Raw genomic sequence first — 24,016 nt, 5'->3', positions numbered from 1 at the left:
ACGGAGAAGGTGGAAGCCCTTCCCTTCATCTTCAAATGTCGCTGGGTGAGAACTCTACTCACAGCTGGAGGAAGTCACACTCAGGGGCCACCGAGTGGAAACCATCGCTCTAGCGGATATCTGCTTCACCAGCCCTCTGGCTGGATGTGGGGACCTGACTCGACTGGTCCAGGCTCTTCCATGGGCTGGAGAGAGGATCTGAAGTCTTTGTCTTTCTCTCTTTCCCCAACAACCATCTCAGCAAAGGGGAAGGGGCACACCTGAGTTTGCCCTTGATCCCATACTAAACTCTGAACTGCCCTGAGAAGGCAGAAGCCTGAGGACAGTTGGGATCACACAGATGTTGTTGCTGTCTTTGCACAAACAGGTGGCCCCCTGGGGGCTGGCCCTGCCCCTCCCTTGGCCCTCCAGGCCCTGAGGGTCACTCCTTGTCTTGCATCCCTGGGACCACATGTCTTGATGGCTGGAAGCACCAGGGAGCTGCGGGTGGAGGGAGCGAGCAGGTATCTGCCAAGCACAGCTCACTGGCAAGTACTTTCACTTCTCTTTTCCTCTTCGTGGGTGGTGGGTGGAGCCACGGGCCCTGGGTGAGACCCAGAACTGACTTCCTGCTAGGGCTCAGGGCTCCAGCGGCCTCTCGGGAACCTAGGCTGGGGAGACTGGAAGAATTGAATCGGAGGCCAAGCTCAGGCCTAGGCCAGGCTGGGCAGGAAGATGGCCGGAGAGGGCAGAGAGCTCAGCACCAGGTCAGTCTTTCTCCCCCTTCCTTCCGCCTTTCCCTGTGGCCAGCTGCTGTTCAGTGCTGTCTTTGGACTCTGCACTGAACCTTTGCCTTCCACCTGGTGTAGGGGAACCTCCGCCTGCCATATAAGGGTGGACAGGAATGTGTGATGAGGAAATGGGATTTTAACTGCAGCAGGGCGCCTGCTGGTTGGGTCCTGCCTCCACAACACACATGACTGCTTGTTTTGCAACTACTGCTTGGCTGGCTGGTCTGCCTGAAGGGACCTTTGTCCTTTATGAGCCTTTGCAGGAAGATTTTATTTTCTTGTGACCCTGTAGCACTCTTGTTTCCCTCAGGTCACCTCTACCTTGACATAGGTCATTTCAAAGGAGGTAGTTTAGAAAACACGAAATTCGGGGTAACCCCCTGACTTATTTTGAAGCCTTGGGTGGTGTGGTCCCATGTCTGTCCTGTGGATGAGGTCTCCGTCAGCTCTGATGCTATTCCCACCTCTGACTGGGGGCTTGGGGTCTTCCTCCAGCAATCTTGAGCAAAGAAAATAAAAGGAAGAGAAAGACCCAAGACTGTACAAGGCTAGCCCAGGCTGAGTGTTTTCATTTTTGCTTTGATATTCTGTTCTGGACTAGGTTTCCTCTACAAGGAAAATCCTCTTTAGTAATCAGTTCAGAAATAACATTGCTTCATCTATCTAATTTTCTGTTATTTTAACACAAAAGAAATACATTGTACATTCTGATTCATAAAGTTTCAAACAATATGGGAAGCATATAGAGGGGAAAAGTCTCATTCAAGTGGTCTAGTTTCATTCTTTTGCATGTGTCTGTCCAGTTTTCCCAACACTATTTATTATAGCAGCTATACTTTCTCCACTGTATGTTCTTTGACCCTTTATTGCAAGTTAGTTGTCCATATATGTGTGGGTTTATTTCTGGCTTCTCAATTCTATTCCATTAATATATGTGTCTGTTTTTCTGCTGTTTTGATTACTATGGCTTTGCAATATATTTGAAATCAGGGCTTGTAATATCTCCAGCTTTGCTCTTTTTCTCAGGATTACTTTGACTCTTCTGGATCTTCTGTGGCTCCACATAAATTTTAGGATTTTTGTTCTATTTCTATAAAAAATGTGATTGGGATTTTGATAGGGATTGCACTGAAATCTGTGGATTGCCTTAGGTAATCAAACACAGAATGTCTGTCTGCCTTCACTTTCAGCAATGTCTTATAGTTTTCAGTGTACAGGTCTTCTGTCTCTTTTGTTACCTTTATTCCCAGGTATTTTGCTGTTTTTGTTGGATACAAATGGGCTTGTTTTCTTAATTTCTCTTTCTACTAGCTCATTGTTAGTGTACAAAAATACAACAGATTTTTGTATATTGATTTTGTGCCCTGCAACTTTACTGTATTTGCTTATTTCCAGTCATTTTTTGGTGATGTCTTTAGGGTTTTCTATATATAAAACTATGTCATATACAAATAGTGATGTTTTTACTTCTTCCTTTCCAATTTGGAGGACTTTTGTTTCTTTTTCTTACTTAATCAATCTAGCTATGGTTTCCAATACTATGTTGAAAAAGAGCAGCAAGAGGAGGGCATCTTTGTCTTGTTCTTAATCTTAGAAGGCTAGTTTTCAGTTTCTCACCTTTGAATACGATACTAGCTGTGGGTTTGACATACATAGCTTTTATTATGCTGAGGAACATTTCTTTTGTGTGTGTGTGTGTTCTGGTTTGTTTGTTTTTTATCTATTTTTATTAGTTGGAGGCTAATTACTTTACAATATTGTAGTGGTTTTTGAAGTAAGCCAGAAAGATAAAGACCAATACAGTATACTAACGCATATATATGGAACATTTCTTTTATACACATTTTGTTGAGAGTTTTTGTCATAAATGGGTGTTGTCTTCTCAAATGCTTTTCTGTGTCTATTCAGATAATCATATGGTTTTTATCTCTCATTTTGTTAATATGATGTATCACTTTGATTGATTTGTGGGTATTGAACCATTCTTGCATTCCTGGAATAAATCCCACTATCTCACACCATACACAAAAATCAAAGTGGGTTAAAGACTTGAATGCAAGACCAGAAAGCACACAACTTCTAGGACAAAAGAGGCAGTACACTTTTTGACACTGGTTTTAACATTACCTTTCTGGATATGTTCCCTCAGGCAAGGGAAACAAAAGCAAAAATAAACAAATGGGACTACATCAAACTAAAAAGTTTCTGCCCAGCAGGGGAAGCCATTGACAAAATGAAAATGAGTCTGTCAAATGGAGAAAATATTTGCAAATCATATATCTAGTAAAGGGTGAAATGTATAAAGAACTCATACAATCATACAACAAAAACAAACAACCTGACTAGAAACTGGGCAAAAGAACTAAATAGACATTTTTTCCAAAGAGAGCATAAAGATCACCAACAGATGATGATGATGGACAAAAAAATGTCCAAAATCACTAATTATTGGGGAAATGCAAATCAAAACTACAATGAGATATCGACTCACACCTGTTAGAATGACTGTTTTTGAAAAGGCAAGAAATAACAAGAGTAGAGAGTATATAGAAAAAAGGGAACACTACACTGTTGATAGGAATATAAACTGGTGCAGCCACTGTGGAAAATAGTATTAAGATTCTTTAAAAAATTAAGAATTGAATTATCATATGATCTAGCTATTCCAATTGTACTTATTTATCTGAAGAATTAAAAAACACATTTTAAAAGTAATATTAACCACTTCATATGCTCACTGAAGCATTATTTACAGCAGTCAAGATATGAAACAAACTAAGTTCCCATTAATAAATAAATGCATAAAGTCATAGCATACATATACAATGGAATGCTGCTGCTGCTGCTGTAAGTCACTTCAGTCGTGTCTGACTCTTCACGACCCCATGGACTGCAGCCTACCAGGCTCCTCCGTGCATGGGATTTTCCAAGCAAGAGTACTGGAGTGGGGTGCCATTGCCTTCTCCAACAATGGAATACTATTCGATCATAAAAGGATGAAATTTTGCCATCCTTGACAACATGGATGGACTTTGAGCATATTACGCCAAGTGAAACAAGTCAGATGGAGAAACACAAATACTGTATGATTTCATTCATAAGTGGGATATTAAAAAAAATGAAAAAAAATACAAAATAAATGAATAAACCAAATCAAACAAAAACAAACACATAGATACAGAGAACAGTTATTGAAGCTTTCAACCCCAATCCTTTTAGAGTTGTGGGTATAACTTTAAGAGCTTTTTCTATGGATTTGCATATATAATTCATTTTCCTAAATATATAATTTGTGTTCTCATTTTTAATAAAAGACTATATTTTATATTTTGTATTTTTATTTACTTTAATATTAAGAATATTAGAGATTTTTCACCTTTATAATCATATGGCTCTATCTCAGACTCTAGGAGGGACTCTTTTTCTTGCCTTCTTTAGCTTCTAGAGGCTCCCTGCATTCATTGGCTCAGAGCCCCTTCTTCCATCTTCAAATCCAGCAACACAGCATCACCAAATCTTCTGACTAACTTTTCTGCCCTCTTCTTCTCCTTATAAAGATTCCTGTGAATATTTTGGGCTCATCTAAATAATTCAGAATAATCTAATCTGCCCCTCTCAAGATCTTTAATTTCATTTTCAGTTGAGGTAAAATTGGCGTATATTATTATATTAGTTCCAGGTGTACAACATAAAGACTGAATATTTTGTATACATTTGTATATATTGCAAAATGATTATCACAATAAGTCTAGTTAACATTCATCACTATGCTTAATCACAAAATTTTTTATTGTGATGGGAACTTTTAAGTCCTACTCTCCTGCTGCTGCTGCTGCTAAGTCACTTCAGTCGTGTCCGACTCTGTGCGACCCCATAGACGGCAGCCCACCAGGCGCCCCCGTCCCTGGGATTCTCCAGGCAAGAACACTGGAGTGGGTTGCCATTTTCTCCTCCAGTGCACGAAAGTGAAAAGTGAAAGTGAAGTCGCTCAGTCATGTCCAACTCTTCGAGACCCCACGGACTGCAGCCTACCAGGCTCCTCCGTCCATGGGATTTTCCAGGCAAGAGTACTGGAGTGGGGTGCCATTGCCTTCTCAGTCTACTCTCCTAGCAACTTTCAAATATGCAATACAGTATTGTTATCTGTAATCACTATGCTGTAGGTTATATCCTCAGGAGTTAGCTATTTTATAACTATTGTTGTTCTATCGCTAAGTGGTGTCCAATTCTTTGTGACCCCATGGGCTTCAGCATGCCAGGCTCCTCTATCCTTCACTGTCTTTCAGAGTTTTCTCAAATTCATCGTGTCCTTTAAGTCAGTAATGCCATCTAACCATCTCATTCTCTACTGCCCCCTTCTTCTTTTGCCTTCAGTCTTTCCCAGCGTAAGAGTATTTTCCTGTGAGTCAGCACTTCGCATCAGGTGGCCAAAGTATTAGAGCTTCAGCATGAATCCTTCCAATGAATATTGAGTACTTATTTCCTCTAGGATTGACTGGTTTGGTCTCCTTGCAGGCCAAGGGACTCAAGAGTCTTCTCCAACACCACAGTTCAAAAGCATCAGTTCTTCAGTGCTCAGCCTTCCTGATGCTCCAATTCTCACATCCATATACGACTACTGGAAAAACCGTAGCTTTGCCTGCACAGACCTTTGTCAGCAAAGTAATGTCTCTGCTTTTTAATATGCTGTCAAGGTTGGTCATAGTTTTTCTTCCAAGGAGCAAGCATCTTTTAATTTCATGGCTGCAGTCACCGTCTGCAGTGATTTTGGAGCCCCTAAAATATAAAGTCTGTTACTGTTTCCATGTTTCCCCATCTATTTGCCATGAAGTGATGGGACCAGATGCCGTGATCTTTGTTTTTTGAATGTCAAGTTTTAAGCCAGCCTTTTCACTCTCCTCTTTCACCCTCATCAAGAAGCTCTTTAGTTGCTCTTCGTTTTCTGCCATAAGAGTGGTGTCATCTACATATCTGAAGTTATTGATTTTTCTCCCAGAAATCTCAATCCCAGCTTGTGCTTCATCCAGCCCAGGATTTCACATGATGTATTCTGCATATAAGTTAAATAAGCAGGGTAACAATATACAGCTTGGATGTACTCCTTTCCCTATTTGGAACCAATCCATTGTTCCATGTCCAATTCTAACCGGTGCTTCTTGATCCGCATACAGGTCAATGATATAGAATAGAAATTGAGAAACAGTCTAGAATAGAAAAATCCAGAAACAGGCCCATGCTATGCTGTGAATTGCTTTCTGAATTTTTATTAACTTGCAGTAGGCAGAGATTTCCTAGATAGTACATGTAAGTCACTAACCACACACACATGCACACACACATACTGATAGACTGGATCATAAAAATTTTCTTTTTTTATTCCTTTTTTTTTTTCTTCTCTCTTCCTTTTTTTTTTCCCATTTATCTTTACTAGTTGGAGGCTAATCACTCCACAATAAAAAAACTTTTTTTATTCCTACACATGAATAAGTGGAAGACAGCCAGTAATATAAGTGGATAATGGGCCAAAGGCTTGGCCACTCCACAAAGGAAGATGTATAAATTGCCAATGAATTGCCAACCATATGAATATGTGCTCAACATTATTAGTCATTTTAAATAGAAATCAACACTGAAATGAGATACCACATCACACATACTAGGATGGCTAAATTAGAAAAGCCATTTATAACAGATGTTAAGAAACAGTTTGGTAGTTTTTTAAAATGATTAAACATACTCTTACACAATGACCCAACAATTTCACTCCTAATCATTGACCCAAAAGGAATGAAAACAACTTGCTACCAAAAGATCTGTCCAAGAACAGCAGCTTTATTCATTCTAGTTTCAGACTGGAATCAACCCAAAATGTCCTTCAGAAGGAAAATGAATGAACAGATTGTGCTAGATCCACACAATAAAATATCCTCAACAATAAGAGAAACAAACTTCTATTCATCCAACAATATGGATGACGAGCAGAAGTCAGACGCAAAGCACGTGTGATTTATTATTTTCATGTATATGAAGTCAGGTAACAGGTAAAATTAACATATGGGAACAGAAAGGACAGTACTGTTTCCCTCAGAGAGGCTGTCTGCATACAAGTGCTCAGGATGCATGTTGAGGGTATAGGGTGTGCTGTTCTCGTCCTCATTTTTCAAATAACATATCAGTTTTCCACACCATGTCTCCCTTGTGATCTCCACTGCCCCTTCAGGGTTCTGCAGGACATACTGGCTGCTTTCCTGACCTCTGGGAGCATACTCCACCTTCAACAGTGATTAGCGATCCTCTGACCACTTATCGTCTTACAGATTTTGGTAGAAATCTCTCATCTGCTCCTTGCCTCCTGCAGTCTCCTTATCATTGTGAATCCAACCCCTTTATTAACATTTTAGTGGGGGCTTAATAAAAAAGAAGATAAATGTTTCTCTTCAATCTGAGATCTTTAAGTAGAAACTTTTTCATGAAAAATTCAACACAGTAATGTGACATTACTTTTCCCTGATGATTTTGGGTACTAGGCTATGGTTTTTCCAGTGGTCTTATATGGATGTGAGAGTTGGACTATAAAGAAAACTGAGCTCCGAAAAATTAATGCTTTTGAACTGTGGTGTTGGAGAAGACTCTTGAGAGTCCCCTGGACTGCAAGGAGATCCAACCAGTCCATCCTAAAGGAGATCAGTCCTGGGTATTCATTGGTAGGACTGATGTTGATGCTGAAACTCCAATACTTTGGCCACCTGATGCGAAGAGCTGACTCATTTGAAAAGACCCTGATGCTGGGAAAGATTGAGGGCAGGAGGAGAAGGGGATGACAGAGGATGAGATGGTTGGATGGCATCACTGACTCAATAGACTTGGGTTTGGGTGAACTCTGGGAGTTGGTGATGGACAGGGAGGCCTGGTGTGCTGCGGTTCATGGGGTCACAAAGAGTTGGACACGACTGAGTGACTGAACTTAACTGACTGAACTGAACTGAAGTGACAATAATTCTGTTTTGATTTGACTAAGAAAGCTAACATTTAAAATGGGTCTTCATAACATTTAAAAATATGAAATATTGATTAAACATAAATATCAGACCTATAAAACAACTAAGAACCAAATTATAGACTCAGGTTTAAAATTAAGTTTTGAAGGAAAGAACTGCTATTTCTAAAATTGAGATGTCTAAAAACATTCACTCCATATAACAATAGCACAGATAAATTTACGTTAGCACATAGTAGAAGTCCCAGGAGAAATGACTGATATTCTTGTGAAATTCCCGGTTTATACCTAATTATATTATTATTAAAACATTTTATCATTTATGAACCAGTTTATAACATAGGATGAATTTCTCTTTTTTTAATTTAAATTAAAAAGCATCTTAATTGAAGTATAGTTTATTTACAATGTTGTGGTCATGATTCAGTTATACATATAAATATATATATACTTTTTCATATTCTTTTCCATTATGATTTATCACAAGATATTGAATATAGTTCCATGTGCTATACAATAGGATCTTTTTGTTTATCCACTCTATATGTAACAGTTTGTATCTGCGAATCCAAAACTCTCAATCAATCCTTTCCCCAGCCCTCCTTCCCCTTGGCAACTACAAGTCTGTTCTCTATGTCTATGAGTCTGCTTCTGTTTTGTAAATATATTCATTTATGCCATATTTTAGGTTTTACATATAAGTGATATCATACAATGTTTGTCTTCCTCTTTCTGACTTACTTCATTTAATATGACAATCTCTAGGTCCACCCATGCAGCTGCAAATGGTACTATGTCATTCTTTTTATGACTAAGTAGTATTCCATTGTATATATGTATCACATCTTCTTTATTTATTCCTCTGTTGATGGACATCTAGGTTTTTTCCATATCTTGGCTGTTGTGAATAGTGCTGCTGTGAACACAGGGTGCATGTATCTTTTTGAGTTGTAGTTATGTCTGGATATGACCAGGAGTGGGATTGCTGGATCATATGACAACTCTGTTTTTAGTTTTTTAAGGAGCCTCCATGTTGTTTTCCACAGTGGTTGCACCAACTTACATTCCGACCAACAATGTAGAAGATTTACCTTTTCTCCACACCCTCTTCAGCATTTGTTATTTGTAGACATTTTAACAGTGGCCACCCTGACCAGTGTGAGGAGGTACCTCATCATAGTTTTGATTTGCATTTCTTTAATAATTAGTGATGTTGAGCAGCCTTTCATGGGCCAGTTGGTCATCTGTAGGATGGCATTTCTCTTAACTGCTATATGCAGAGAGGAGACACTATTTTCTATCTTTTTGTGGTTTATCCTCTCTTAGTTAATAAAGAAGCATTTTCAAGCTTATATTTTTATTTCATTGTTTTTCATTTTTTTGTTTACTCTATTTGGGTTTTGTTACAGTTTTGTTCCAATTAAAAAAAATTTATTAAAATAGTGTACCAGGTATGTGATATATATATAACTGGTCTCTACTCAGGACCAGTTATCTTACATGTGTTTGTTCTTTGCAACCTGTCCTTTATACACAAAATCTTACAACCTCCATAAGCATCTCATAATCTGGATGACTATTTTCACATGGTATCCTTCCTTCCTAGGATATCCTCAGAAAATCAGAACATAGACAACAGGCCCTTCTATGAGGCTGTATTCAGGCACTTCAAAAGACAAAAGGTGCAGATTTCAAATGCAATAAAAAAGACATTTCCTTTCTTTGAAGGCCTCCGTGACAATGAACTCATCACCAGTAAAATGTATGAAGTAAGTGAAGTTTATTACATCACAATCTGGTAAACTGGCTTGAAACTAGGTTAAATTTCATATCCTGGACCCAAATATCAGGGTATAACTAGCCATCTGAAGAGTCTCCAGTGAGAGGGGGACATTTTCAAGTAGTGATGCAAGTGATCCTAAAAGGCAGAAAGGGAAGAGAGAGCAGAAACAGGCATCACTGGAGACAGTCCCGTCTCTAACCGAGGGGGTGGTACTCATAGTGAACATAGGAGTCAGGGTGAATAACATTGGAGACAGGCTGGATCTGAAGTGGGTGTGCTCTGTAGATATTTACTACCTTGTAGGAATGCACACAATACAGCATAAACTAAATTAATGTCGATGAACTGATGAATAAATTTAATTTATTGATTTGATAAAAATCGTAATTGACAGAGCATTTCTTTTCAATGAATATCAATTTAAATAATTAGATCTGAAAACATTAAAACCCACTGAGACAATGTCATGTTAGAGCAAATTTGGGAGTAGATGCAGGCTATTTTTCTCCAACAGCTTTCAGTTTTCTTTTTTTCTGGTATTCTTGAGTCTTGGAATTTGAGTTAATTTTTGCAATAGGTGTTTCTGGAGTTACAGAGATGCAAGTCTGCAGTTTGACCTACAAATATGCTTTCAAACTGTGGCCAAGTTCACAAAATGGAAAACTGTCACCTGGCTTCCTTGAGCTCTTCCAGGCCAAGTTAGTATTGGTGAAGGGGCAGGTGTTGTCCAGTCAACAGAATAGTGGCTCGTCACCTGCCAAGTCTATGCCTCAAAGAGTTGACCAGGCTCTTAGAGAGTTACATATTCATTAACTTTGAACCCACTTTTAGTCTGCAGAATTGTGCCTTCTTACATATAATGTATATGAGGGTGAGGAGATCAGATTCACAAATGGATTGTTTTAAGAAGAGAGGATTTATTGTTTCACTTAGTGGCCTTACAAATATACAGAAATTCTAAACCTCTACATGAAAAGATACCTATCTATGGAAATTGGAATACATTAACTCAAAATCTCTTTCTAGGGCTCTCTTGTAACTTGGAAGTCTGTATTTCTATTTTTCCCATTCACTGCCTTTAAGGACTGTCAAGATTCTTGTAGAAACCTGGTCCCTGTACCAAGAGTGGTGTACAATGTTCTCAGTGAGCTGGAGAAGACATTTAACCTGTCGCTTCTGGAAGCTTTGTTCAGTGAGGTCAACATGCAGGAATATCCTGATTTAAATCACATTTATAAAAGCTTCGAAAATGGTAATTATCTTATTATCTACCTTTTGATGTTCAAGGTCCATTTTGGTCAACAAGTGTATGTAATGAGCTCCCATCACGTGCCATAATTAGTGCTGAGCAGTGGGGATATAACAGGTAAAAAAACACGCATACCCTAAGTCTTCTCAGAACTCAGGTTATAATGGCTATGGTACAACACCCACCTGGAGGTCTGCTTAACTTAGGCACTTAGACTCACAGGAGGAGCAGAGCCACAGTGCCATCCGCTTTAGGTAGAAGGACAAATGACAGAGCCGCGGTGGTCTACACAGCATCCACCCAGCTGACTACTACCCACTTTAAGCTTAGCTGTGGGTGCAGGGTCCATCCTGGAGTAGCAGTGCCATGTCTATGGGCATCAAAAATTCAGCAACTCTGTAGTCATAACTTTCAGGGACCCCATGAGAGGCAAGAGTCACCGCCCTGAAGGAAGACCCAAGAATAGTCCATAGAGAGTCCCATCCAGTCTACACACAATTTACCAGTCACATGTCATTTTTTAACCTTAAACCCAGGATTGACCTAGTAACACAGACAAGAGTTTACCTCCATCAGATTTTCAGAGTTAATGGAAAGTTAGCTCAAGATCAAATTTGTCCTTAAGGAGAAATGATTTTACTTAACTTTCTCCACAAAGGGGTAAAACAAACAGTGCTTAAATATCACAAAACCTACTGCTCTACCAGACAATTTTTGATGCTGCACAAAACTAAAGCTTTGGTTCACCACTTTTTCCTGAGAAAACACTGCTTATACCTGGTATTATGTAAGGAAGATGTCCTTCCAAGATTTTTTGTTTTGACTTCACACGAAAAATTTGGCCTCAACTAAGACTTCCCAAGAGTGATGGAGAATTCACAGGAAGAATGATTCTATGAGCCGAGGAGAGAGGGTGCTATGGGAACAGGCCCAGAGTGAGAAGGGTTCTAGAGTTTCTGGAAAAGGACAAGGTCAAGTGGTGTCACTCAGAGTGAGAAGCAGACTGTGGGAGTGGACTCAAGAGGGATGTGTTTGAAAAAAAAGATCCTGAAAGGTCTTAAATCTAAAGGTAAGGAATCTGAAATTTGTTTACTGGACAGTAAAGAGATACTACTACAGGCATTGCCCCAGGAGGAGCCCCAGCCATCAGCCCTGGGGCAGCCCAGGCTTACCATCCTTTTCCTGGATTCACAGCAGAGACCTACCCTCTAGGATCCCTGGTTTACTTCCTTCTTCCAACATTTGCCAGGGCATCTACATGCAGGGGCTCTGGGCTTGTGTCCTGGTTCTTGTTAGCAGTCTCGTGGGTCCCTGGTCTAGGAGTCATGGGGAAGTCCTGCAGCGCTGTAACAGGCACTCCCTGCTTGCAGCTTCAGAGTGTCCTTCTTGTGTCCTGGGATCTGGGGCACCCCAGGGAGGGGTCTAGAGTTCCTCCCGCATCTTCTTGTTTGTCTCTTTGCAATCCACTCATTCCCCAGGACCCAGTGAACCCAAATTTCCCCTTATCTTGAACCATCTTTAAAGCTTTTGGGCTTTCTCTTTTATACACACAGATCTCTAGGATCCAAGCCCTTCTCCAGAGGAAACCTGTTTCTTTCTTACAGTTTGAACAGTTCAATATACACATTCCACTTCCCTTAGTTATGTAAACACGTGTCATCCTCACGGTGTGACATTTATTGTACATATCCGACAGCCTCAGGATGTTCCCACGACTCCTTTATCCTTACATTCAAGTGGCTCATTTCTGTGCAGAGAACATAACTGCTCCCTTGCTGGGGTTTCTCTTTTCTGTCCAAGGATGATGGGGGAAATTTATCATGAAGGTTGGGATCCACTAATCTCTGGGTGACCTGAGAGCTGGAAATTTCTAAATGTGCAATTCTGAGATGATGTTCCTGGTCTCTGGTGGAGATTTCCAATTGTCTTCTCTCTCCCTCTCTTCAGTGATCCAAGAGAAAATTAATTATGAAGAAAGTAATGGACAAAAGAGGCCGGCCATCCAACTGAGCCTTGAGCAAGGTGATTGAGACCATGCACAAACCAACTCTCCCTTGCTAAGCGGAAAAGGAGAAGAGGAGGGGGAGGCCTGAATCCTGAGCAAAGATTGGAAATCAGGGAAGAAATGTTGAAGGACCACGGAGAAGGCAGGGAGGGGTGTTTGTGTGAGCATTTAACCAGAGTCTGAGTCCTCGAGGACTGGCTGTGACAAGAGGCTGTTGCCCCAAATACCAAGACAAAGGAAGAGGAACCCAGGGTGTCAGTAACCAGATTTAAAGAGAATGACTGCCAGGAAGTCATTGTGATTTAGAAAGAATCCTATAGGAGAAGATCAAGGTGAAGGTGTGATGAGCTAAGCACTATGGGCCCAAGGTCAATGTCGAAGAGAAGGCCCTTCATGATAGCAGAAGAAAGGACTGATTTAAATGTGGGGGAGGTTGTTCAAGAGCAGGAATATTCAAGGAAAAAGGCAGTCATATAGATTCAGAGGCAAGGAAGTGGTAGAGATGAAGAGGAGTGGATGTGGGTGTTTGAGAGAAAGGAGAATAAAAAGGTAGCTATTTCCTACCCCAGGGGATCTTCTCGATCCAAGGATTGAACCCAAGTCTCATGTCTCCTGCACTGGCTAGTGGGGTTTTTTGGTTTTTGTTTGTTTGTTTGTTTGTTTTACCACTAGTACAACCTGGGAGATAGAGAAATACATAAAGATGGAAAGATACAGAAAATAAGAATACAAGGGCTGGGGAAAGTAGAGGAGAATCAGACATTGAATCCTCATGGTGAGGCCAACAGAACAGATTAAACAGATCCTGTACAGGGAGGGAATGAAGGAAGAGAGGGTGGGGAAGAGGCTCCAGGACTTTGCAGGAAGGTCACCAGTCATGGATAGCTCTGGGAACCAAAGCAGGTTCACTCTGGCTGTAGGGGTCAAGATAAACCATTGCTAGTCACTGAATGGCTGGTGGAAGTCACATGAGGAAATGGCCCGTCTGAGGCACTTTCAACCAGAGGTAAAGCTGATCCCAGTCTCTAGGATCTGACACACCTGTTAGTTGGAATTTCCCAGATGGTCCAGATGGTCTCCATCTAGACATCTGGAGAAGAAAGAAAAAGAAAGAAAGTGAAGTCACTCAGTCATGTCAGACTCTTTGCAACCCCATAGACTGTAGCCTACCAGGTTCCTCAGTCCATGGAATTTTCCAGGCAAGAGTACTGGAGTGGGTTGCCATTTCCTTCTCCAGGGGATCTTCCCGACCCCAGGATCGAACCCAGGTCTCCCGCATTGCAGGCAGACGCTTTACCGTCTGAGCCACCAATCTTCAACTTCATCTTTATCAAGACTAAAAAGGGATCAGGGAAGAATAACATAGCTAATACTCCAGTTTCTGAAATAAACTTTTCCTTTCTGCCCTCTAGGAACTGGCGGAGACTTTCATCACGGCCTGACCTCTTCACAGGCAGTTCCCTTGTCTCGTGATGGTCAGTTCCTGGAAACTGTTCTGTGATCTTTGCTGTCGTGTCCCGTCTGGGGGTGTGCTATGGAGCCTGCTTCTTTGTGTTACTGACTGTGCAGAATTGTCAGTCTTTGCATCTGCATTTTCTCCAAGGAGTTAGACAACAGAGTCTTAGTTCTCTGAGTTGCCTGGGAGGGTTACTCCTTCCACTCCTTGAACATACTTGCTGCCAATCCCTGAAGGCTCTGGGCCTGGACATTTGGCCCAGTCGCCTGGCTTTGCAGGGTTCTGCTCTGTCTTGCTTGGTCTGGCAGCGACCTCAGTGCTTTCATTTCATGTCCAGCAGAGGCCAGTGCTACGACCAGAGTGACGGGGGTAGGGGAGTGGAGAGAAGCAGGTGATGGGTGGTCCTCGAGGGGAAGGGTTCTTCCCCTGCTAGTCCCTCACATGGACCATGGACACCTCATGACTCCCATACAAACCCTCTCCCATCATACCTGGGACAGAGACCAGGAGCTGCCCTCCAAACACCAGACAGGCCTCCAAGAAAAACGTTTTGGTACTTTAACAACCAGTAACCGCTATTTACAACGCTTGACCTCCATTAATCCATAACACTCTTAATAATGATACTAAATTAATAAGATTAATATCAATTTAAGACGTTAATCATAATGATTTCGTTTTTCAGATCAGTCACAGTATTCCAAATAGTGATACAGACAATAGTTTATTTAACTGTCTCAAAAATCCCAAAATGAGGTATATAACATCCTCATTTTTCAGACGAGAAAGAATCAGCTTAGAGAGCTTGGTTATCTGTACAAGTTAACCCAGCTGAGAATCAGAATTGAGCGCTGCTGTGTGCAGTGTAACAGCAGGAATTCAGGGGCCTGTGGCCTGGCTTCAGATTCTGCTTCGAGATATTGGGTTAGTAGTCACTCATTGTTCCTCAGTTTCACTGTCTGTAAAATGGACATGGTAACGGTAGCTACTTCAGAGGGTGATGGATTTTAAACAAATTATGTCATATAAAGCACTCACAATCTCGCCTGAGGCTGCATCAGTGTGTCCATGCATTTGTTATTATTACTACATTTAATCACCATCATTGTTTGTGTCTGGTGCCAGAGTCCAAGCTTTTAACCATTACAGTGACCATTTCAGTGATAAAAGCAACACCTACTCCTGACCCAGAAAGATAAATTGAAAGGCACAGTTTCCCCACCCATAGAGCACACTAGTCTATAATAAATTTCATGTCTTTCTTCCATGAGTCTCCTTTGGAAACTAGTAACATAGAAAAGTCTCAGGAAACTTCTCACAGCGTGGAAAGCCCTTATTATGTAGCTTCCAGATGGGACAGATTATTTAAGGAGGGATGTTCTAAGTTATTATTACATTTTTATAAAAGAAAAAAAAACTTTTCAAGTGACTACTGAAAGCATAGTTATACATTTAGCAAGTGACATTTATTCAAAAAGTTAACATTTAAGAATATAAAAAAAACACAACATGCACCAATCCATACTCTTAGCTGTTCATCTACTAGTGCAGTTGATGGGACTAGAAAGGGGTGAGTGAATGGAATTGTGACGAGTAATGACCGGAAGAGAAGGGAGTGTGTGTGTGTGTGTGTGTGTAGGGTGTGGAGGGAGGAAGCAATGAAGTCTTCTAAAACTCAAAGTGTGGTCTGGGGGCAATCCTGTCAGGAAATGAAATCCCAGAGCATCTTGATGATGGGGAGTAAGGAACATAAAGAGAGAAACTTCAACCTAGGACCCAAATGGTACACAGCAAGTCACCAATAAGTGTGTCCAAGGGTCTGATCTAACAAGAAGGGCTGATGTGCCCAGGTGAGAGGAGGGCTGTGTCTCACATCCCCCCCACCCCAAGGGGAGGCTCCCAATCCTGAGCATGTGGCACAGAACAGGCATCAGGGCCCACAGTCTATATTATAACTTTGGGAAATAATTTTAAATCACGTTTTACATTAATTAATTTGTTTACAAAAGTAGCACTAAATGAAAAATCAAAACTGCAGTGAAAAATATGTCTATGTGTTCATACATTATTGAGGCTGGAGGGAACTGAGTGGGAGGGGCTGATGGAATCAGTGAGAACCAGAGATGGTTGCCATGGAGAAAGGGCGTGTGTGCTGGTCCTGGGTGGTTTGCCCAGGGACTCAGTCCTTCCCCTCCCTTGCTCTGCTCGGCCCTCTGTCTCTGGTCACTGGCCCCCGCAGACTTGTCTGTCAGCTCCCCTTGCTGCTGACTCCCTGCTGGGTTCCTAACATGGAGACCCTGGCAGGAGAGTGGGAGTAAGGGGGGAGCCAGGTGTTTCTCCATCACTGCCTCCGGCCGCAATTCTGGCAGCAGCCGCATCTCAGCCTTGACTGCACCTTCCACAAAGCAGGCAAATCATGGTCTAGCCTCTGCCTGCCCAGTGACCTCAGCCCATGATGTCATCCTCTATCCCTCCCGCAGCTTTCTGTTGACTCCTCTTTATGTCCTCACATTCTTCCGCTTGGTCTTCTCCGCTCTTCCATCAGCTGTGTAGCCAATCCCTGGATTAAATTCCCTCTGCTCTAAAAGCCTAAAGTGGTTTGTATCTTCCTGCTGGATGCTGATGGATGTGGGAGGAAAACAAAATTGATGAATCAAAACATGATTTAGGTATGACCCCACGTGAAAATGGACACTCGGATCGCCTCAGTGAAAGAGAGCAGATGAATGCGAAGATGAAAGATAGAACCAGCGACCAAAATGGTGCTCTAGAAAGCCAACAAACAAATGAACAATATGCCCAAGAGTCTGAACCAGCAGGTAAGACTGACTGACTGGGTTTGACGAGTGTGGAGGGGAACAGGCAAGTGGAGGGACTTGGTGTGTTGGACAATGGCACAGGGGAAGACTTTGGTGATGATTAGAATGCTTGAGATGAAGAAAATATAGAAAGACAAAATTGGTATAGAAGAGGCATACACCGGTCGTGTCAATAATTAAGAAGCAAAGACTCGGAGAAGGTAGGAAGTACAATAGAGAGTAGATAAGCTGAGCAGCTAGGTAGAGGACAGCAGGGCCAGGCCTAGGATGAGGCAGGGAGACCCTTTCTTATGAGATGTGAGAACCATCTCATTTTAGGCACCTTCTTTGCCTCAACTCTAGACCCTTCAGGACCCTGTGGGACATTGACTTAAAATGTAGAGAAAAGAGCATGCATAAATAAAGATACAAAAAAAAAAAATGAACACCAAAAATATAGGGAAAAAAATGGGGGAGGCACCAAAAGAGAGCTCCACAGAGAATGAGTAAAGGGCAATGTGGACAAAGCACAGAGGAAGGAGAGAAGTGGAGACATTGTCCCGTTTGAGGAGGCAGTCATCTGAATGAAGGCACAGGGGCTGTTCCTAATACCATTGAGAAAGATAAGGTGTTCTCAATGATCCAAATGGTCCGGTAACCCCTCAGATAAAAATAAGATACTCCCCAGGAAAGGAAAGACAGAAGAAGAAAGCCCAGAGCTGAGGGAGGAACAAAGGAAGACATGGAATCAGTGTGGGGAAGAGGTTTTGTGGATTTTCTGTCCCCTCCTTTGTTTCTCTAGAGTCACTTCTAAAGTTTAAAGTCACTTCTAAAGTGGTCTGAAACTTCAGGGACTCTTTTGTATATGAGTGCTAGTTCGGATTTAAGCTTGAGTCATCCCATGTCATCCCAGGAATGTAGACAATGGAAGGAATACCTTTCTTGTAGTTTCAGCTCTAGACTGAAAATCTGGGGGAAGAAACTTCATTTTCTATTTTTGCACAAATCAGAAAAACAGCTACTGTGTAGACTTTCCTTGTTGATCTCAGCAGATGAACTGGACTGATAGTGTTTATTCAGATTTAAGACATTATTTGAATCTTGGTTTGAGTAGATTTGGGATCTATCTGTAATATTAACTAGATCAGATCGCTTTTATATTTTCACATGTACACAGAGGATCACCTCACCCTTGTCAACGTCCATCAGTTATTGAACTTTGTGAACTGGCCTTGAAACATTACAACAATGTTTTGTTGCACCAATTTTATAAACTTTTGCAGTTCAATATGTGCTGTTTTTCAGAGACAAAGCAAAGTTTAATTTGTCAAGGTTCATGCTCTTTGTTTTAGCAGCATTTGATAGAGGATCTTTTATATACATTTGTAATTGATAAAAATAAACCAAATTGCAAATTTGCTTTCTTTCTTTTTTAAGCAAACCATGTACCAAGTTTTTTGGTTCAGATGGCATAGGCTAAGTTAAATTGCGTTCTGTTAACCAAGATGAGTATATTTCTGTAAGTATAAATATGTTGAAATAAGGTTTTAAAACACACACACACACAGGAAGGGACAGAGTGGGCCGCAGGAAGGAGAAGGGTGGGTCGGAGCTCCCCCACTCCCAGAAGTGGGATTACAGGGAGCAGACTTCTTAATGCTAGTGAACGGTGCTCACTCCTTTTTGGGAAGACAAATTAAAATTTTTCATTCGTTAAAATTTGATCCAGGAGCAAAGCCATCCAACCATGGACTACAAATAAATTCCTGTTCTGTCCGTCTAGAGGATATAAAGAAGGAAAAGCCATTTTTTAACTCAGAAGTTCAACCACAAGCCCAAGCAAGGACTGACTATAACCAGGTGTCTGACATAATAGGTAAGGCTGACAGAAAGAATGTGGAGCAGGGATCAAGGGAACCAGGCAAGAGGCTGGGGCGTCAGGGTCCAGCCAGCCAGTCCAGGTGGCCTTGGGCAGAGGAAGGAAGGGCAGGGAACCAGCATCTTGTGCTGTGAGTTTAGCGGAAGAGGTTCCCCAGGGACCAGAGAAATATCAGAAGATGGGTTATAAGTATTGATGCCCAGGAGACTATTTCCAAAGTAAGAGAGGAAAGTATGAGAAAGAAAGAAAAGGGGAAAAAAATAGAGAGCCAAGATATTCAAGAGAGTAGATGGAAAAGAAACACATAAAGACAAAGCGAGGTGTCAAGCGATACCGTTCCTGGAAAGAGAGGCATAAGTAAGGGAAAGGGGCCAAGAGGAAAGTGAAGAGGTAAAATGAGAATGAAAGAAAGAGGTAGAATGGAGTAGAGGGTCAGAGGTAGGTCTAGGGTGGGGGTGAGGGGTAGCAGGAGGGTTGGGGAGGGGAGTGTGGGCAGGATGGGCAGAGCTGCCCTCTGTGTGTGAGTGTCGTCACCTTCCATGCAGGACTGGGAGCAGCCTGCAGCTCACCCATATTCAAGCACAGACCACGTGCCTTGAATTAACTTAGCTTCTAGTTCTCCCTGCTGCTCTCATTCTGGGGTTTCCTGCTGCGTGGGCTCCACCCTGAGATCCTAAGGGGGTTTGTTCCTCTGTGCAGTGATCAGCAGTGAGGACTCTGCAGAATCCAGTGATGGAGATGAGTTCCCAGAACCCTCCACACCAACACCAGGAAGGGCGGCTGGTAAGGAAGGGGGAGAGCAAGGCCAGGGCTGCAGGAATCTGCAGGAGCACTACAGGGATACCCTGCCGTGCGTGAACTAGACAGCTAGTGGGAAGCTGCTAGAAGCACAGGGAACTCAGCTCAGTGCTCCGTGGTGGCCTAGAGGGGTGGGATAGTGGGAGGCGGGGAGGGATGTTCAAGAAGAAGAGGACATGTATATACATGTAGCTGATTCACTTCTCTGTATAGCAGAAACTATCACAACATTGTAAATGACCAAAACCTAATAGAAAAAAAAGATTATTACCATTGCAAGCCCATCTGTCTTGCAAGTTATCATAGAAATTATAAGACTTTGGGGGACAGATAACTGTTTCTTCCTCTTACTTGGTAGAGACTGTGTTGTTTAGTTACTAAGTCGTGTCTGACTCTTTGAAACCCCATGGATTGAAGCCTGCCAGGCTCCTCTGTCCATGGGATTTCCCAGACAAGAATACTGGAGTGGGTTGCCATTTCCTCCTCCAGGGGATCTTCCTGACCCAGGGATCGAGCCCGAGTGTCCTCCTTGGCAGGCGGATACTTTACTATTGAGCCACATGGGAAGCCAATGTAGCCCGATTAAGATAGAGCCCAGGAACTTCAGAAAAACAACCACATCCAGAAAAAGGGTTTGGCAAAGAGGTAAGAGCAAATAAAATCTCACCACTGTTGTAAAGGAGCAGTGTTAAATGACCCATTCTAATTCTTTGCTCTACCCTTCAAAGTAAAATATAAACTTGCTCTAATTTAAGATGGTTCATATTTAGCTTTTGTATTCATCAGTTAGGCTAGTGACTGAAATAAACCTGAAGAAGTCAAGGACTCAAAAACCATAGAATTTTTATTTCTTGTCAAGTAAACATTGCAAAGAGTTTTAGATGAGGGGGTGGGGTGGGGGGAATGGGAGTCTGTTTAAGTAGTCTGGCGGGAATAGCCAAGTGGGAGATCTGCCTTCTTCAAGACCAGACTTGGTCTCTCCAAGACTGCCCTGGGAGAGAAGCAATGCTAAAAATAGATACAGACATAGATACCAAAACAGCAACAACAAATCTATAATGGGGCAGTGAAAAAAGAAAGACCGTGATGTAAGAAGATGAAGGGCTGGGACTTCACTGATGGTCCAGTGGCTAAGACTCCATGGTCCCAATGCAGGGGGCCTGGGTTCAATCCCTGGTCAGGGAGCTAGATCCCACATGCCACAGCTAAGAGTTTGCAAACTGCACCTAAAGATTCTGCAAGCTGCAATGAAGACCTAGCACAACTAAATATTTAAAAGAAGAAGAAGATGATAAAGGGCCAATGCAAAGCAGTGAAGCCCTGGGAGTAAAGTGTTCTCAGGTGCAGGCAATGTAAGGGGATAAAATACAGGCCTACAGATTATATGAATATAAAAGACAGATCATGATGGTCTGATCGAGGAACACTCTAAGCCTTTGTTTTCAGAGCTTCCCAGGTTTTTCCTATATTGGTCCCTTTGTCACACACTGAGAACTTCAAGGGACATTTTCTCCATTCTGCAGTGACAGTGAGTGAAGACTCTTTAGAGTCCAGCGAGGACGAGGCACTCTGGGGAACACGGAGCTCAGCCCTGAGGAGTGGTCCTGATGAGGGTAAGGACTGCCATCCCTGGGCTCTGGACATCAGGGATTTTCTAGTGCAATTTACTCTGAGCACACTCCACACATCTGTTCAGTGACCCTTCAGAGCCCATTTTCTGCATTTACTCCTGTGACTATTCTGAAAATTGCAAAGAAACACTTGCAAATTCAGATTAACCAAATGGCTCTAGGTGAATGGCACTGCCGTTTTACTGCATGCTCTCAGATGTATTACCCCACAAAGTATTAGGTTATATAGTGATTTCTGCCTCTGCCCACCCACTATTTGTAAAGAGCAAAGTGAAGCAGTCTGCCATTGCTTGATTCACTTGTCTGTTCAAAACTTAGAAGTTTCTGGCCATGCTCCCCAAGTATTGACAGAAGCAAGAGCTTCTGGTTATTACCATCAGATTCCATTTATAGCTTTTGGCAGATGACCCCCCAACATGGCATTGGTCTATATAATGATATTTGAAAATATTTTCTCCAATAAAATATCCTTTTATGTTTACAACAACCTATTATAAAAGGTAGCTCAGAAAACTGGTTCCCTCATTTCCCAGTTTAGACTCTAGCACATAAACATTTAAGGATCTTTTACACATCACATAGAGAAAGTTACCAGAAGATGCAAAACCAACAACTTAGATTCTTAGCAAACATTTGCAATCCTTTATTCAAAATCTTTAGCACAACATTGTAAAGCAACTAGACTCCAAAAATATTAAATAAAACATTAAAGCAAAATCTTTACAAGCAGATATAAAATAGAAATGTTTTACTATTTTAGAAGAACAGTATGATGTACACCCTATATGTTACAAAACACCCCAGTAAAGTCTGGGACAGAATCCCATGATTAAATATACCATATTAGTGTTCCTGCAGCAAATTGTGTGAATTCACATCAATTGTAATATTTTATTGGACTCCTGGCAGCTGAAGTCTAGATTCATTGGCAAATTAGTTAGCTGCAAGTCTATGGGAAAAAAAAAATGTTGGTTTTCAAAACTTCTTTGATTTTGCAATCAGGGCTAAAGGATAGGGGATATTCACTCCATTTGGTAGTGATCACTTTCCTTTAGATGGGGAGAAACAGAAATGACCATCACTGCATCTGTATAGCCCATGTCCTGTCTACAATGTGAGTAATCACAAGATTTACTACTCTTTTATTTACAGATTACTGATTTTATTTTCCTTTGCTTCCTAGATCCTACAGATATTGGAAACACATCGATTCGCAGTAGAAGTAATAGGAAAAGATGTAAGAACAATTAAAAATTCTTGATGTAACAAATACCTTTTTTGGCTACAAAAGCTTCATTTAGCTTTTTGGCTATACCCTTGAAAATAAAATGATACATTTCTAGGTGTTTTCAATAATTCATATTATACATTTTGAATTAGAGCTGAGCTAATTGATGTAACAGGTAGGCCTCAAGAAGTTCAGTGTCACAAGAGCAATACAAGTTTATTCTTCACTCACATCAAAGGATAAAGCAGTTCCCAGGTTGGAGGGGTGCTCATTGAGGGCCCAGCTGATGGAAGCTCTGACATTGAAAATGTTGCTTCCAGGGTCTCTCTGGGTAAGAAACAGAGTGAAAGCAGGAATGTTAATATATACCGACAAGAGGAAAGGGTAAGAGCTTAGTGACCAAAGGGACTGCCTTCCATAGCAAAGTTGTGTCCACTCCCAGCCTTGGGGGTGGTTCCTGGAGCAACATTGACCACCAGGTCAGATGGAGCCACAGGGTGACCTGGTGGGAGAATTATCCTTAACCCTCTTACACAAGCTTCCCTTTTCCAAATTTTCTGTTAAAGACTTCCATGCTGTATTGGTCCTAGGACACAGACTGAGATTGTAAAGGACTTTTATTTCTTTCTTCAGGATATGCAGTAGTGATTCTTCAGACTTGAGCAACGAAGGAGAGCCTCAGGCAACATCTAGTTCCGCCCTAAGAAATGGGTCAGGTAAAGAAGATTAGGATGTCCAGCCTTGGCCTGCAACATGTCAGGAGTGAAAAGCCACTGTTTTGAAGACCTTTGTGTCCTGTTCGTCCTGGAACTCCCTTCAGCATTTTAAAAAATGGAATAAGGCAGGAAATTTGTGAACTCATATTTAATAGGATAAATCCTATTGATGAAATTATATTTTGTATATTGAAATTATATAGTGTAATTAAATATTGCTTTTGCAGGAGAAATAAATAGCAAATTGAGCTGATAGTATCTTTTTTTAACACTGTCAACTACTAACTGGCCCTTGTCAAGAGCATTTGACAGCGATTGAACAACAACAAAAACAAGGACACTTTCCCTCTGCCTCTGCAGAGACTGAACCCAATGCTACTGCCACTGTTAAACGTCACATCCCCTGAGGGCGTTCAGTGTGGAGTGAGGCACTCTGTGCCCCAGAGAATCTGGTGGGACAGGTCTTTAGATAATTCGATGCTTTCAGGAACTGATTGCGTGATCCCAAGCCTTCCATCTCTTCATATCTATGTGCTGTGATATGTTCAGCTGCTTCAGTAAAGTCCAACTCTTTGTGACCTCATGGACTGAAGTCCACCAGGCTCCTTTGTCCATGGAATTTTCCAGGCAACAATACTGGAGTGGATTCCCATTTCTTTCTCCAGGGGATCTTCCTGACCCAGGGATCAAACCTGTGTCTCCTGCT

At 41.6% G+C, this 24,016-nt stretch overlaps 1 protein-coding gene across 4 annotated transcripts; it reads left to right on the top strand.

Annotated features, from left to right (window-relative positions):
* Positions 1–576: 576 nt before the first annotated feature.
* LOC122698569 (nuclear autoantigen Sp-100-like) lies at positions 577–23,893 on the top strand. Of its 4 annotated transcripts, none has more exons than XM_043909747.1 (12): positions 577–746; positions 9,374–9,536; positions 10,577–10,802; positions 12,747–12,821; positions 14,217–14,279; positions 16,930–17,079; positions 18,788–18,934; positions 19,637–19,720; positions 20,225–20,380; positions 21,259–21,348; positions 22,550–22,603; positions 23,228–23,893. In XM_043909747.1, coding segments are annotated over exons 1-12 (1,242 nt in total). In that variant the 5' UTR covers positions 577–714; the 3' UTR covers positions 23,230–23,893. The 4 variants fall into 4 exon arrangements, with proteins under 4 accessions (XP_043765682.1, XP_043765683.1, XP_043765684.1 ...); XM_043909748.1 differs by having other exon boundaries at positions 581–746; positions 10,634–10,802; XM_043909749.1 differs by having other exon boundaries at positions 593–746; positions 9,496–9,536.
* Positions 23,894–24,016: the final 123 nt, after the last annotated feature.

Source organism: Cervus elaphus, chromosome 8 (genome assembly GCF_910594005.1).
Source record: "Cervus elaphus chromosome 8, mCerEla1.1, whole genome shotgun sequence".
Taxonomy (NCBI): domain Eukaryota; kingdom Metazoa; phylum Chordata; class Mammalia; order Artiodactyla; family Cervidae; genus Cervus; species Cervus elaphus.
The sequence above is the reverse complement of the archived record's forward strand: the minus strand, read 5'-3'. Positions and strand labels throughout refer to the sequence as shown.